This window comes from Anguilla rostrata, chromosome 13 (assembly GCF_018555375.3).
Source record: "Anguilla rostrata isolate EN2019 chromosome 13, ASM1855537v3, whole genome shotgun sequence".
Classification (NCBI taxonomy): Eukaryota; Metazoa; Chordata; class Actinopteri; order Anguilliformes; family Anguillidae; genus Anguilla; species Anguilla rostrata.
The window spans coordinates 26898486-26915924 of record NC_057945.1 but is presented as its reverse complement, the minus strand read 5'-3'; the positions used below and the strand labels follow the sequence as shown (position 1 = coordinate 26915924).

At 39.6% G+C, this 17439-nt stretch overlaps 1 protein-coding gene and 1 long non-coding RNA gene across 2 annotated transcripts in view; one reads left to right on the top strand and one right to left on the bottom strand.

The window, feature by feature from the left end:
• The window catches only part of LOC135237191 (uncharacterized), a 60817-nt gene extending 43673 nt beyond the window's left edge, over positions 1–17144 (bottom strand). The window contains exon 1 of the long non-coding RNA XR_010324771.1: positions 16869–17144. This is a non-coding gene — a long non-coding RNA (uncharacterized LOC135237191). The remainder of the gene's footprint in view (positions 1–16868) is intronic.
• The window catches only part of adamts9 (ADAM metallopeptidase with thrombospondin type 1 motif, 9), a 54613-nt gene continuing 52214 nt past the window's right edge, over positions 15041–17439 (top strand). The window contains exons 1-2 of the mRNA XM_064304022.1: positions 15041–15406; positions 15639–16036. Coding sequence (XP_064160092.1) covers positions 15307–15406; positions 15639–16036 — 498 coding nt within the window. The 5' untranslated portion in view covers positions 15041–15306. The remainder of the gene's footprint in view (positions 15407–15638; positions 16037–17439) is intronic.

The window sequence follows — 17439 nt, the reverse complement described above, 5'->3', positions numbered from 1 at the left end:
CATTAAAGTTGCCTGAAGAATCTCTGCATCTCTCTGGGATCATTTTCCCTGATTCCTGAAGATTGTGCCCAAAAAATCACTGTCTAGTTCTCAGGGTACATTAATATACAGGTAACAACACAAACAACATCCATTGGCCATGACATGAGCTTGTTGTATTATGACCAGGAATTGTGTGCTGTAGTACCTAGCTTTTTCCAGTAGTGAAAAATTAGATTGGGGGCAGGGTGCTTGGGGATGGGTTGTATACAAACTACCTCATGTTTATGGGTATCTCCGGCACTTTGCCGAGGTGGTGTTTAAACCTGAAAACCCTCTCTAGGCTACATCTCTGGTGTGGTTAAAAGGTAAATTGAATGTCAAACAGGCCATTACTTAACTGTCAGGGAGATACAGTATTTTTCTGTACTGGTTATTTCAGTTGGAAACATGGCTCTTTTGATCTCATTCAAACATCAAAATGATGAATGACTTATAGGAAAGAAAAACATCTCATTTTGGGAGCTGGATAAAAGTGATAAAAGGACAATGGATACATGCATGGCACATACATAATTTGTAATAGCATAAAATGTCTCCCTGCTTTGATGAGACAATGTTGATATGATAGGGACATGACGTGATTCAAAAACAATGGCAGTGATCTCATCTCAGGTCAAAACTCTCCCAGAGAACTTGGCAGGGGTAAAAAACATTCACATACTGTAATATTTACATGTTTTTTCTAACTTATGTAATATTTATCCAGTTTGATTTCTGATTATATGAGTCAAAAGTATTTTCCAAATATGGCAGAGAACAAACTTCCTACACCTTTTCGATGCTAATTCCTTGCACGATTCGGTTGACATCAGAGATAAAAAAAATCTAAATGGGAGTTGGGAGAGGGTCAAACTTTGACCCACAATGTAGGCTACATAAGGAAATGTGAGTTGTAGTGGTATCTTCGTGGTGTGTATGACTAGTCAATGTCTGCAAACGGAAAAAAAAACACCTTCAATTAATTTTGAACTTTGGGGTATATTCAATAACCAAATAAAAGTCATTCAAAAAGTAATGCAAAATGTCCCGCAGAGCTACTCAATCTCTCGGGCATCTAGCTGCATAACAATTTACAGGTCCAACAATAAACGGGCCTTTTCATCCCCTAGGCAAAATTCGGCTTACACCATTGAAGAAAAGTAATTCCAAGGTTGACACTAGTTTTTGAACGAGCCCTGTCGGCTTGTCTTTTTGCTTCGCTGTATCTTATCTTAGCATTGGCCATTTGAGCAGCTAACTAGCAACAAACACTTTGCTGGAATCTGATCCCAAACTACAAGCTCTGTAGCCACACCCACACAAAAGAGTGCCACGCCCAGAAACGTCCCAAACGCATTTTAGAATAACAAATACAGGTAAAAGGTGCATGAATCTAAAGTGTGTAAAGAGTGAGATTGCCAGTGCATCATAGATAAGCTTTAACATAGATATTTTCTAATATTTAAAAATGAAAAGTCCTGCATAGTATGCCTTTAAGGTAGGCACCTAAGACTTACACTTAAGCCACTTTTGGTTGCTCTGTCTCTTAGTGTTTCTCTCTTGCTCTCTCATAAATATAAGACACATAATACTTGCATATACTGTAGTAGTCCCATTTAGCACTTCATCTCCTTGAAATAAAGTATAGGATTGAGATGCAGAGCACAGTACAGACCCTCATCTTCCCTTGGCTTTGCTAATTAATGTGAACTGAATATTATCACTACTTTCTGGAGACATTTAGAGCATCACCATTTAGCACAATATGCTGGTGAAAATAGCGTATTTTAGACTGTGTTGTCACTCTCAGAAGTGTAATTGTCAGTTTTAGTAATAAAATAGGGAAAACAAATGATTGAAAAAAATTCATACTGCGGACATAAACCATACACATTTTGTTTGATTCAGTTTCTCAAATATTTTTGGTGCACTATGCCCCTGATCTGATTCCACGGTTTCTGCAGCAAAAAGGGAATTAGAGGCTATTCTTTGTAGATCTAACTGTTTGAAATGTATAATGTAGTGCTGTTGCATGAGATAATACTTGATTATTTATATTTCCATTTCATTTTATAAGGCAGGCAAGGCTTTAGTTCATCTCAAGCACAATAGTTAGTAAAAGACACCTGGTGGTATTCTTTCTCTTTTTCCCTCCAACAACAAAGATGGTTTAATAAAAACGAAAACCAACTTATGCCCTGCAGTACTGTTCTTGACAGAAGGATGATTGTTTCTTAGTATATTATTTAAAGGAATTTCAGTCATCTGATATTTCAGTCAAATATGATATTTCCTGTACCTCTAACCCCCTCATACCAAACCCAAATATACACGCAGAGTGGTCACAATGTCAATACCACTGAGAGAAAAAAATAAGAACAAAAACAGCACACACAACTGCATTTGCAACATGATTCATTGGGTCAGTCTCTAAGCTGTCTCTTAGACTAGTCAAGTACTTCAATCCAACCTACGTAAAACTATCTGCTTTATTACATGACCTTTTTCTTGTTTAACAACTTTCTCGAGTCTGTGTGTGTGTTTTTGGGGGTGGAGAGGTGTGTATAATTCTTTGTGCAGCTTTGCTCATGAAGCATTTTCAAATGGTGGCACATCTGAAAGCCAATGATTTGTTCTATGTGCTCAGAACATTAAGAATATTTCCCCTCATTAAGAATGTTTTTATATTTTCCAGGAACCATAATATGTACAAAAGCCTTCTCTGATTTTAAGAACGAAATGGGTGCTCATTAAATTAACATTTTAGAATGTAATGTGCAAGCATTACTTTTATTCATGTTCATTTTACTGCAACAGTAAGCAGTCTTTCTGTATATTCACATATTTGTACATATGGCTCTGCACTTCTTAAATACCACTTTGGAAAAGTGAAACATTGTTCCTTTTAGTTTAGCATTCACACAGGGTTCAGATCTCATGTTGGCTCAGTGTGACTGAAGCAGTGATGATTAAGTGTTTCCAAGTGCTAAATCTTGACAGTTTTAATCATTTTCAAGTTAACACTCCAAAAAATTTGAATGCTGATTAAAATAGTTTTTAAAAAGTGAAAAATGTAGCTATGTTCATGTAAATGTTCAAATCTATTACAGTATGATTGTGTACCTTCACAATAGGACCAGGAGGAAGAATTGAGGGTAGATTACATTATTTCTGTAATTAATAAAAGAAAGAACTTAAACTGCATTTAGTTAATATTTCTCTGAAGAGATATATGTATCCTAACTGCCCACAATGCTCTGAGTAGAATGTCTGCACGTAATGTGAGGGTGAATACTGCTGAATATGATGCTTTTGGTTTCTTTGTTTGTAGATGGTTTTCTTTAGTAAATCCTGAGGCTTACATGCAATTTCTGGAAAATCACAACAGATATATTGCAATTGACACACACTTAAACAATTCATTTCTGTGGCTGAGGGTGTGCCAGCCTGATACCTCTTGACTCAACTATTTTCACAGGCATGTGCTAAAACACTTTCATTTATTTCACTCAGTCTGTTCTTGCCTTCAGCAATTATGTATTGTGGCTTGCAGCACTTTGAAACATCTTTGTGGTCAGCCCAAAATGCAGGACAAAAACTGAAAAAAAAGATTTCTTAGACAGAACACATCAAAGGTTTTTCAGCACATACCTCTTCAACCATGCAGAACTACACTAAGGCTCAGATTAAACATATATTTGTTCATTTGTTTTTGTCTTTTTTTCCCCCCTTTTCAACATAATTATCTGTGTGATTACAAGAATTAACTGCGAACATTGTGCATGAAATGTAAAGTTACAAATCTGCTCATTAACTTCTGTGCTCTGGAGATACTGTGTACAGAGAGGACATTGAATTGTATCAGATGTTGTGTGTTCATATCCCAAGTGGGTAGTCCTCAGTTATTACTTAAATGAAGACCATTCATGCACCACAAGTTACTCTGGGTAAATAAGTGTCAAAGCTAATAAATGATGCATAGAAGTAGGAAAGATTCCTCTCTTACTGTTCTTCTTGTACAATATTACTACAAATACTTCAAACAAGCCTGACACTCTAAATGCACCATTCTATGTATTTATTTATGCATCACAAAGCATTCCAAATGCGGTTATCGATGAAAATGACAGACATTGACTGTGCATGATATGTCCCATCAGTCAAAGGTGATTGGGCATATGTGATGAGATCATCTGCTGAATGTCAAGCCTGTTTAGAATTGAGTAAATAAATTTAATAATATGCCATTCTCATGTCAATGTCATAAATGCCTTCATGACACAGAGAATGGGACTACATCAGTGCACTGTCACAGTCTGACAATTACAGGCAACATCCATGAGGCCTATGAATCCCTATGCTCCAATATTTGTGACTTTTTGTGCGGAAACTTCAATTCCCATCCAGATTTGCATGTAATCAGATTGCCATCAGTCATTAAAAGTTGAGTTCTGTGGGGACTATACTCCTGCCAAGACCATCACATTTGGTCCTTCCCATTATTTGTTGACACTGTCCTTGATAAATATCAATGTGATCTACAACAAACCCTGATTTGTCACTAGAGCTGACTCTATAGCTGATAGCATATTTATTTATTGTGTCAATGCATGTTGGTTAGCACCAGGCTTCTTATCGTCATTTCGGGTCTAAATGGTGATTGTGTTGCATCTGCCTCATGCAGTTGAACTGGGTGGTGGGTAGGCTGTTGCAACGTGCTGTTTCTGAGGTTGTGGAACTGCTAGTGCAGAAAGAATCTTGAAGTTTGGGCATGGTGTTTCCAGCTTGGCAAAGTGCTGTAACTTGTGGTATCCCAGATACTCCGCAGACTCTTTTTGTCTGTAACATCTGGCCAGGTTAGAAACCCTGGGCTGTGAAAACAACTGGTAGACAACTGGTGGACACAACCTGTGTTCACTGACCTAGTCCAGTCTACAATATGCAGATGATATGATGGCATTGTTCTACAGGATTGATGAGTTAGGCATAATGATGATTTTATGTTTTTAGTTCCGCATTTTCAAAAGGTGTCATATCCCTGGCTAAAAAAAACCATGATAAATAAGGTGTGACAGTATGTTGTCACCAGTTAATCCAACCAAATCACATTTAATCAATATCAATAATCTGGACAGTCCACAATTTAAATATATACATACAAAAACTGTTCGCCTTGAAGTTCACAACATTTGATCCACCTTTCCTATAACAGCTAGTTATTTTGTACTACATGACCCTTAATGGGTTAAATAATAATATTATCAGACCTCAGTGAATTTATAAAATCTGTGTTTAAAAAAATACTAATAAAATTTAATGCAGTTTAGAAGCTTCAATCGAGCTCAACGAATATGACAGGAATGTGCTTCCCAAGTCAAGAGGCACTCAGCTGGCTTACTGTCAGGATTAACGGCTGGGCTCCAGTTAACAGTATTGAATTTGGCTCTAAACAGTATTTTTTCTACAGATTATGAAACTTACTTTGGAGGCACAAGTTTAACTATAACTGCACTATTTCCTAAAATGTGTGTGTGAATGTATGTGTGTGCCTCTTGTGTGTACAAGCCCTTGAGGCAAACATGTGTGCACTTGTGCATGTGCTAATGTGTGTGTGTGTGTGTGTGCGTGTGCGTCTGTGTTTGAGACCACTATCCTCACAAAACCCCGCCTCTCAATATGCGCCCCACACACAGTGCTGGGCAGCAGTGCACTGTACCGTACGGGTTTTTCTGCTGAACTTCCTTTCCTCTCAGTTAGCGGGGGCCGCGCTTACTGCTGTGAGCCTGTCTTCTGCACTTGGAAGTCACAGTCAGCCTGATGCATAGTGGGCCAGCCAGCGGGACCCTGGCCAGCCTATTCTCCAGGCATTGACAGCAGCAGAATAGAATTTGTGACCCAGAACACAAAACTATATATAATACGACAATAGAGCAGCTGGGGTGGGGAGGACAGAAATTTAGTAGCAATTTGTGGATTTAAAGTTTCTTGCCCCCTCTGTTCTGTTTCTCTTTGACACGCAATGCAGGCAGTCCAGTCCTATCTCCTAAAAAAGCAATCATCTCCAGAAAGTTTCAAATTAAATTAAACTATGAATAGGTTTGTTTTGGGTAACTTTAATAAAACAATTAAAATAAAAAATCTGTTAGGATTCTCGTTACACACTGGCAAAATTTAAACAGCTTTACTGAGCAGTGAAAAAAAGCATGACCTTTTCTTACTTGAGCCTCCATAGGCCACATTTTCCTTGATTGCAATTCACCAGCATTTCTTGAGTATTAATTATAAACTCAGGGCACTTTCCGCACCACATGCATTTTAATTCAAGCACATATCATTATTTGAAATGCAATGACAAGACTGTGGAAAAAAATAGCCCTTCCTCATAATTGTCAACATTTTAAACGAGGAATGTAAAAACACGGGGGTTATTTATAAAACAATCCCAGCCGTAATGGTTATCCGTGCAAGGCAAGGCGAGTGAAAGACATCCTCCGTCTCCAGCTGTGGCATATCAATATTAAGGGCCTCAGCCATCAGGTGACAGCTTATCTTTTCAATTTCTTCACAGCTGAGAGCTATTAGGTCACTGTGTTTTCCTTTTGTTAAACATGGATGACAAGTGAATGGGAGACAAGCAGGGTGCTGCTCACTCCCATGGCACATGGCCAGGAAACCGATATCATCACTTTCGCCAAAATAATATGTCACATTTCAAGTCAAATGGGAGGGGCTTGTGTTTCTGTGCACAGCAAAATATTGCACCCTCTGCTCAATCCTCCAATTCAATCCTATGTGTCCACGTCATAATAAAATTGATAGACACCACCTTAAAAGTCTTGGGGGGAGAGCATGGGGGAGAAGGGGTGTGAGTCACTGTTGCTTCATCAGAGCACTTGGTTTACAGGACATGTAAACACAGCTTTCGTGGAAGTGCCGAACAGTTTTAGGAATCTAAATTCAATGCTTGCTTCAAGTTTTCTTCGTTCAGCAGCACATGTGTTGTGACTATTTAACCGGCTTTTGTTTTTTAAAAATAAAATGAAAAATTCTTGTGAAGTCTCTTTGACAAGAGCATCCTAGCTGACCTTTGGCTTGGCTTGTTACTGTTATTGCCATTCCTTGGCATGGAAAGCTATTTAAAAACTGGGAGAAGACTCCTCGAAAGCTGAATACCGCTCTCAGGCAACTCTCACCTGCCTGTGTAATCGCAGTGCAGTGCCCACTGCACTTCAAAGCTAAGTGCACTGGCATTTTGTTTTGGCATGCTTCTGAGAAAGGAAAGTACATCTGCAGTGTTTGCTCTGTGTCAATTCTGAAACTGCATGCAATGCATGATGTATCATGATATCTACTCACTCTGAGAAAAGGAGAAATGTACAGTTTCAGAATTGATGCACAGTGAATTCTGCTGTGGTACTACTTCGCAAAAGCATATCAAAACAAAATGCCACAAATATTAGCTACATGCATTTTGCCCATTCTGTATATACATAAACTGTTGATTTCCCTCTAAGCCAAGATAAATCAGTATTGGTTGCATTGGATTTGAAATCCAGCAAAATGCAATGCTACTCTTAGACTCAACATTTTCTGGTAGCCCACAGAGGTATAAACTGTGGTGCAGTCTGTTCTAAGCACCTACCACTCCAGCAACTATTGACCAGTGTTCATGAAACTACTCTGAAAGCGTAGTGGTGCCAATTACTTCACAATGAAAGTAGTTGAATTACTACCAAAATAAGGAAAATGTAGCTTGTGAAACTACAATTACTCAAAATAAATTTGAACTACAATCAATGATCAGAAATGATCATTATTATGTTCCCCAGCCATGATGCGCATGTGAGCAATGCCTTCTTTTTGCACACAGGGAGAACCATTCAGTGGTTAGAACCACTCAATGTAATGGCAACAACACTTACATAACATTACAGGCATTTATCAGACAATCTTACACAACTTTTTTTTTTTGGGGGGGTGGGGGGGGGGCTTTTTCAGCTTTGTTTAACAGATCAGTGTAGAGACACAGAAAGAACTAGGAGGAGAGAGAGGGAGAGAGACATGCGACAAAGGTCGGCGGTCAAACTCAAACCGCCGATGTCGCGGCTCGCAATAAGCATATGGAAAGCGCTCTACGGGCTATGCCACACGAGACACCCCCCATACACAACTTTTTACGTAGCATTTACATTGCATCCATTTATACACGTGGATATACACGGAAGCAATGCAGGTTAAGTACCTTGCTCAAGGGTACAACGGCAGTGTCCTACCCAGGAATCAAACCTACAACCTTTAGGTTACAGTCTATAGTGGAGCGAAGTTGAGTGAAGAGGATCTGGGATTTGGTCAAAGGGGTCTGAAAAAAATGATATTTTAGAGCCTAAAGTGCTTGGTAGTTCCTGTAGGTAACTACACCTCAAAATGACAAAAAAGTAATTCATTACAACAATCACTAAAAACATTTGAATGTAGCTGAACTACCATCTAATTTCTGCAAAATGTAAACTACTAGTTTAACTACATGTTAAACTACTCCCCTACACTGCTATTGACATATTTTCTGTGTGCGCTTGTGTGTGTGTGGCTGTGTGTGTCAATGGGTTCAATTAGGGTTTTCGTCTCTTCCTGGATGTTTACCCAATTACTGTTGGAAGTGTAAATGGTCCCTTCCCACCGGAAGCAATAAGTGTAAGCGTATTCCCAGGCCCAAGAAGTTATCAAACGTGACTTTCCCCTCTCAGGAAGCAAGCTGCTGATCCTGTGCTCCCAATCGCACGTTCCTGGCCCTCCAGGTCCCCTGGGGCCAAGGAGGACCCTCCATGTTGTAAACCAGGATAAGGGTTCACAAGGGTGGGTATGTGTGCGTGTTTGTGCAAAACTGCCTGTGACAAGACCTGGGAATCCTGTGAGCCCTGTGCTATAACTCAAAAGAGGAGAAGCATGAGTCCTCAATCATTACAGTCCGTAATTATTTTCCACATAGAGCAAAGTGTGGGAAAACTGGTCCGGTCTCTTGGAAACAGGCATTGTGGGCAGAATTCCAACAACTTGACCACAGTGGTGAACAGGAACTGGTGTGGAGTAACATGACCTTTCCCAAACAACACAGCTAGATCTTCTATTCTGCAGAAACCCTGGAATTTAAAGCCCTGACCAAGGCTATCCCTAACTGAAATACCCCAGAAGCTGATATTAAATGTATTAAAGAGCCATTTAAAAATTAAAAATAAAACCTTGCTGTGAGGCTTAAACCAAGATAAGCCACTCTGAATCATGAAATGGAAATACATGGCTTGGTGTGAAATAAACTATGAACATGAAGCACCCATGAGGAAATGATCATTGTATGGGTACATAAACTGTTCTGATTTTCATGGATGTCTAAAGCACTTCAAGCACTCTTAAACTGTCATTTCTAAACTGTTTTCATGGTGCCAAGCATAATAATAAAAGAGCATGTGCCAAAATTCCTGCTCTATATGCAATTATGATGTCTCTAAGAAACATCTTTCCAGGCCATTGGGCATGACCTACGAGCCAAAAAGCCAAAATATCAGTCTCTGCACACAGCCAGTCTCTCTTAAGCGACAGGATAAAGAACTGCTGATGACTGAAATCAGAGAGCAGGGAAGGGTGACTAGTCCATCGTAGCATACCCAACCTTGTGCACTGAATGGGATCTGAAAGTGGTAGGCGGGTTAGGGCACACAGTAGAGCGGTATAAGTTTGGGTAAGAAATCCAAAGACTTTACAAAGGCAGTTCCATGCTTTGACAAGCTAAGCAAGAACTTTGATTCCGTTCAGCTTTTTGGTTCTTATCTACTATCGTCAGTGCTGAAGGGGAAGTGAGGCTAAATAGTTTAAGTAAGCCCTAAATTCACTGCTGCACAGCCCAACACAAGCAGCTGCACACAGCCCTTCATATTTGAAATGTTTGCAATCACTGCCAGTTCAGAACCCCAGGGCATCTATGTGCCACAGAAAAACAAAAACTGAATCCCACGATTACCTCATTTTCATTTCATGACTGTCATGCGTAGTTTTATGAGTAAATCGCTCTCTCTCCCTCCCTCCCTCCCTTTCTCTCACTCACTCTCTCTCCCTAAGTGCTCACTTTTGTATGGGTCAAAGGTCGTATTTAACATGTCATGGTGTGATAGGGTGTTTATGGTGCTTTGGGTAAAGGAGGGGGTCACATTTTATGGGGTTTCCCAGAATGGGGACTGCAGGGGCTGGGCTGTTGAGGCTTTCATTCAGTAACGTTCTCCTCCTGGACATTATTCACAAAACCCAAAAATACCAATGCAGGCTTCACAGTGTATAGCTGAATACAGGGAAATGTGTTCATTTGAAGTGGTTGGCACACAGCATCCTGGGTGGAAAATTAAATTTTTGCACGAGTGGCAGCGCATATTAGCATCTCATAAATGTAAGACTGCAAGTGATCCACAGATACATAAGAGCAGAGTGAATTCTTCCTATCACATATTCAAAACCAGTAGCTCACAGAGATTACCTGCCACTGGGTAGCCTTGCCGTGCTCTATTATACCCATATGACTGTAAAAATCAAACCCTGAGGTGGTGGTGTCAAGCATTACACAGTAAGCACTGTGGAAAGTAGATAACATTGGATAATAGTGGATACTTCCAGAGAAATAATAAGAACTATCCTGATCTTGTTTCAATTCCAACTCTTTGATATTTCATCCAAAATCACCTGGTGATTCTCCATCTTCCCTCTCAGACCCTTTCAAAAAGGCATTCTCCAGGAGTTAGTGCTTGGCTCCTTTATATTTTCAATTTAAAACAAATCACCAGGGCTTTTTGCCTTTCACTGTTATGGTCTTTGCATGCTGTAGCATATGGTTTACAAAAATAGCTACCTGGATGTTGAACCATCGCAATGAGAAAGTCTCTTTAAGACACACCTACTGTATTCATCAGCTGAATTCTTACTTCTCAGTGGCAACGTCTGGTCATCCCGCCCATGGCCACACATTGTGGATCCCCTTTATTTGTCGATGCCCCCAGAGGTAAAATGAGCAATAGTACCAGCAATTCAAAAAGTTCATCATTTTCTAAAAGCAAAAAGCTATGCCTAGCACTCTGTATCTCACCACTCCAATTCCTAAGGAAACTGATATTGTGTAATGTTGTTTCTTTTTTTTTTTTGGCACTATGATTATAGATGTGTGATACAAAGAACATTTGTTTCAATTCATGCAAGTGCTATGACAAAATTATGCATCTATAGATCATGATATAGTTGATATTTTACAATTATACAACTATGTGTGGGATGTGAGGTATTTTACTGTTACAGATAATTGTAATAAACTCTTTCTGTGACAACAGTCACTGCTGTATGCTTATATTTAATACTTTTATAGCTTGATACTCATTTTTAAGTAACTGCTTGTTAGTTCCTGTCTTATTTTTACTCCAATATGCATTTAGTGTATCTTTTTATGAGCTTTTATGTCAGTCTAGACAAGGCTGTATGCTAAATGAATAATGAAATTGGACATGATTGACAAACGTGATTGACAAAAATGAAGCATAGGAATCGGAAATAAGTACTCATATTCACAAAAGAGCTGGTACCTTAAGCTCAGTTCTAGAAAAGTATTAAAAATAATTTAATTTCAAACTGAATTAATTGCACGACTGTGTATCCAGTTGGTCAAATCAGACCAACCATTTGCTACCGCTGAGTGGTCCAGTTAAGATTGTTTTAAATATGACTTTCCATTTTAGTGGTGCAGTGGCCACACACACATTCCGTTGAAAAAGCAAGCATTCACAAGGGAAGAACACTAGGTCAACATTTGCAGTCTGAGGCCATACCTTCTCTGGCCTGTTACTGCACACAAACTGACAAAAGACATGGTGCATTCATGTATTCATCAGAGGGCTGCTCACCGTCCAGCACATTCAGCGGTGAAAGAATGGAAACCTTTCCTAATTCAGGCTCTTGCTACTTGTTCTTCCATGTCACTGATAAAGAAGATAAGGTTTTATTATTTGTTTAAATCCTACATCCATCTATCTATAGTGTAGCGGTCTGGGAAAGTGAGAATTAGTAAATTAATAAATGTGTTCTTATTAAGAACAAGAACAAAAATAGGAAGAGAGCAAAGAAGAATTAGTAGTGGTAGTCATCAGTAGTGTGGTAGTGTTAGTCACGACTACTTGTATTTTTATTTATTTTTATTTTTATTTTTCCATAGATTGTGTTGTTTCCGTTCTCGTTGTTAGTGTTAATCAGTTTAACCATCAGGGTCCAAGTTGAACTATGCGGTTGTTCCCTGTACTTGGACCAGTACTTCTCTCTAGGGGTTTCGTCATACTTGTTCCTGGTTATGGTTATACACTTTGTTGTACGTCGCTCTGGATAAGAGCGTCTGCCAAATGCCTGTAATGTAATGTAATGTAATGTAGTGACAGCACTAATTTTCTAGTAGCCGTAGTAGTTGATGCATGAATGTCAAACCAATAAAGCTCATAAACTAGACTGAACTAAACTAGCTAATATAAAGACTTAAATGTAACTGCATTTTTTCCATTTTTGTGTTGCAACCAACTGATGGGCTGGCTGATCAATTTATGCATAAAACCACTGAACTACAGTCCCGTGAAAAAGTCTTTGCCCCTTCTTGATTTCCGCTATTATTGCATATCACACTGAATGGTTTCAGTTCTTTAGACAAATGTAATATAAGACCAAGGGTACCTGAGTAAGCACAAAACACATTTTTAAATTATTATTTGATTTAATTAATGAAAAAGTTATCAAACACCCATTTCATCCATGTGAAAAAATAACTGCCCCCGTATACCTAACAACAGGTTGCACCAGCAGGAATAAATGCAACCAAATGCTTACTATAATTTGATATCGGTCTTTCACATTATTCTGGAGGAATTTTAGCCCATTATTCTTTGCAGAACTTCAGACAAATTGTGACATTTTCAAGCTGCTTGTTTCAGGTCCTACTACAGCATTTGTGTTGGGTTCAAGTCAGGACTTTGACTTAGCCACTCCAAAACTTTAATTTTTGTTTCTTTTCAGCTATTCAGATGAGGACTTGCTTTCATGTTTTGGATAATTGCCTTGCTGCATAACCCGGACATTGATGACCGGACATTCTCCTTAAGAATTTTCTGGTACAGAGCAGAATTTGTCCAGTTCCCAAGGTAGCAAATCATCTCCACACCATCACACTAGCACCACCATGTTTGACCGTTGGTATGATGTTCTTACTGTGAAATGCTATTTTTGCTTTACGCCAGACATAATGGGACCCGTGTCATCCAAAATATTTCCTCTTTTGACTCATCTCTCCAAGGGACATTATCCCAAAAGGGGATTATGTAATGGCTTGGGGTTCCTACAGGTGCTTCATTAACATGGACCTTTGCTGAAGCTACAGTTCTGTGGATGTTCTTCTGGGATCTTCTGTGACTTCCTGGATGTGTTGTTGCTGCCTCCTTGGAGAAAGTTCACAACGTGAACCAATCAAAGAGATTGGCCGGTTGAAGTCATGAACCAATTAATGAGTGAACTTGCCCATTCACATATTAGTGCACTAGCTCGATCGAGTAGCTGTCTTGATGCAAATATTGAGAGTTTCAGCAACGTGTTAACGCGTACAGCACAGCAACAAATTTTCGCATGACGTTTTGATACAGGAAGAGATGTGTTTACAATCTGCACTGGAATCACAGCGCTGTTCTTTGAGAAGCCAACAGTAGTAACCGTGGAAAATTCCCAGAAGAACTTAACTTTACATTTATTTATCGATTTTAGGCTTTAAAAAATATATATATTTTAGAGGTTATGCTATTTGAAATTATCCCTGAGACACTGTAATGTTTTATTGAACAAGCCAAACATAAACCAAGGCGGATCTTTTTTCATAAATGTAAGATTAAGGCCTACCTTCCCCAAGTAGTAATTTATTGTAGAACTATCCTTAACGTCCATCAACCGTAAAGGTTCACTTAAAATAATGACGCATGACCCTTGTGGTCAAATAACCAGAAGTCTTCCACGGTGTATTAATTGTTGCATAACCCTCCACGAATCCTGAAATGCAGAATTGTGGCGCAACGAACCAATGTTACTTCCACGCAGGTTTAAGCGAATTTGAATCTCGAGAAGTGGGTGACAAAAATGTTTAGTTAATTTGCTTAGTCTGCTCTTAGTGTTCACGACATTGTGAGTTCATGTAAAATAAAACATTTCACTTTGTCCTGGACAGCCGGATTAACCAGAAAGCGGCTACTCATTATCTCTCATTTCTGATTGCCGCACTATGATTCAAAGAATAAATGGCTATTCCTCTCAGTGAAACGCTGATGTAGGCAAGCTGGGTTCCCTTGACTCTTCTCTGATAGCGCTACAGTCATTAAGATGAAGCGTTCTGTTGAAGAGGGAAGTTATTATGAGTTGGGAAATGATCAATTACATAATTCTCTTAATCGACTTTAAAGACGCCATCTCCATGGTTGCTCTCGTAACCCTGGGCGAATAGGAGGAGCTGAATTTTCAGTTCACGCGTTTCTAGGTCAATGGGTGTGCTTTGGGAATATCCTTTGATCTGATGCTCAACCGAAGCTTCATTTACAAAAGATTGTATGCTAATGTTTCGGACGTAAGGGAAGTAGTAGCTAATGCTTTCAACACCAAGTCATGCATTTTCAATACACAAAGTTTTCACGCTGCCATCAGTGACATGGTCATTTAGATTACCGCCTTTGTAGTCGTTTTTGTTTAAATCTGTATCGGCAATGAATGAAAGGTTAAACAAACGCAGTCAATCTTTCATCAGTCTTCTCAAAACCTAGACTGCTGTCTTTAAAATTGTATTTTAGTGGATGATAATAAATTAAGATGAAACGTGCCTGTATGGGTACACTGGTCAAAAGCAGGAGTGGCTTCAGGCATAGGCGTGTAATGTACCTTCAACTGGCTTCACTCGCTAATCCCGCCCACGACTTCTCCGGCAAACGGAGCTGGGAGACTATCCCACCACAGTTGACTGTACATCGACCCCTCTTTGCATTATGCATGTTCACCAGGGATTCCGCGAGCGATTCCAGATTAAGCACAAAACACCGGTACAGAATCCTGCTCTGAAAAATCGAAGATAATCTAATTTGATGTGGCATTCGCGCGCACTGTGAAGGTTGGAATACAGCACTGAGTCCGACTGACTAAAGCAGGGGCAGAAGGAATACAGTAACAAGAGCTGCTTTCTAACTAAAGCCGACAACCATGCATCTTCTGTTTTGGGGACTTGGGTTTCTAGTATTACTCTCTGACTTCTTGAATGTAGTAGCAATAGCAGGAGGATCGCAGTTAAATTCAAGAAAAGGTAAAGCAATGCAAACGTGTCTTTACGTTTTTACAACGAGAGTGAACAGAATGAATGACTTTTTCAGGATTAGCAAGGCACATGACTTGCAACACATTTTAGAGGCAGCAGTCGACTGAATAACTGTCGAAGTGAGACTTATCTGTACTAAAATGGTAAATTGTGTGAAGATTTTAAACGTGTCGTGATGTATATGTATTTCAATTATTGTTGTTTTCTCTCCCATTTTCAGAAAAACTACTTGAGCAGTTTGGTGCATTTGAGATTGTAACTCCGACGCGAGTGAATGAAGCCGGTGACAAATTGCCTACAAGCGTGCACTTCAAACGGAAAAAAAGGAGTGTTGTTGATACAGCGAACAACAGTTCAGATCCGTGGGCTTCTTCGCGCATTCATTATAGAATATCGGCTTTTGGGCAGGACTTTCACCTCAACCTTACACACGAGTCTGGATTTATTGCGCCTCTTTACACAGTTACTATACTCGGAGTATCCAGCCGAGGTAACCTAACGGATTCTTCACCCGAGGGGGATGCGGAGGAGGACACAGAGTTTCAGCATTGTTTTTATAAAGGACATGTCAATGCAAAAACGGAACACACCGCCGTTATCAGCCTATGCTCCGGAATGGTAAGTGTATGATCAAACGTAACCCAAACACATCCTATCGTTTTCTAGCCTTATGTTGAATGTACGTGACCATGGTGTGAATTGAACACATGACGCTGTAACTGCGGCCCCGGGAGCCCCATGAGCAATAAGAACTCCACAAGGTTGCTATGGCACTGCATAAATGTTGTGTGGAAACGCTACATGTCAAGTCGAATCTGTTTTGTGTCCGGAGACACAAAGCGCCTCATGTGTATCTTGCTTCACATGTGTATGATTAAAAGCACAGTAGCCTATCCAATTTACGTATTAACACGAGAAACCCCGAAAAGGTTTAACACAATCGGACGCTGCTAGTTAACTATACTTCTTTCATTGTCTTTGGGTTCACCTACAAGCCCGATTTTTCCCTCACGTCCAGTAATCGACAAACTCTGAAACTAACTGTAGCTACTAGATGACGTCCCACTCACTCGAGGAAGGCAGCATCAGCCTTAGTGACGTCAATGTGAGTTTTGGCTGCCTAGAAGTACTTGACATCAAATAAGGAGACGTGCGCACTAGGCTACTACTTTAAATATGCGTACCTCATAATTGCCAGACAGACAGCATTTACGATCTCCAAATGTTGATGGATTTGGAAAAGTTTCCAAAACCATAACGTATGTGGCGCACATTAGTTTACTCAATTCGCAGTGCTTTTTTTACACAAGCATTTGTGTCAGGAAATCCATTACATTTGCAGGAAAGATTATTGTGGGGAATATCGCGACGACCCATTCCATAGCTCTACAAAAGTAGCACAATAAACGCGATTTAACAAAACTTATTACTTACAATGAAATCACCTTACCTTTGTTCTGCATTAGCGCATACAAAATTATTCCCATTTTAGTTTTACTGTGAAACAATGAAGACGGCTCGGCGAAGAAACTAACGGATTGCACATCCATTTCCGTCCAGTCCTGCATGTCCTGGAAAAAATATCCTATAGCAAAAGCCAACGATATGTCATAACATCCATCAATTCAAACTGTATGTCCATCAGATCGATGTGACGTGTCCGAGATTACTGCGTAGCGCTCGTTTGTTTACCTGCAGATGTTTGTTTGGGAAGTACGAGCGTGGGCGGTTCTTGCTTCCCCACTACTTCAGAACGTAGGTTTAAGGAACCAGCCGAAGTTCATTTATACAATATAGCAATTGCACATTATTCCTCTGCCAATAGTGTGCATTATTAATGTACAGAAGCATATAAAGCACATCCCTGGGCATTTTTTAGTTGACCATGTCGATAATGTGTGCATAATTGTGTGAATGCAATATGGTGAAAGCCAGAAATTAAATAGGATATTATTCCACCTTAAAATGGTGTGAATAAATACATGACGATGAGACAAAATATCAGATACTGCTGCTGGCTT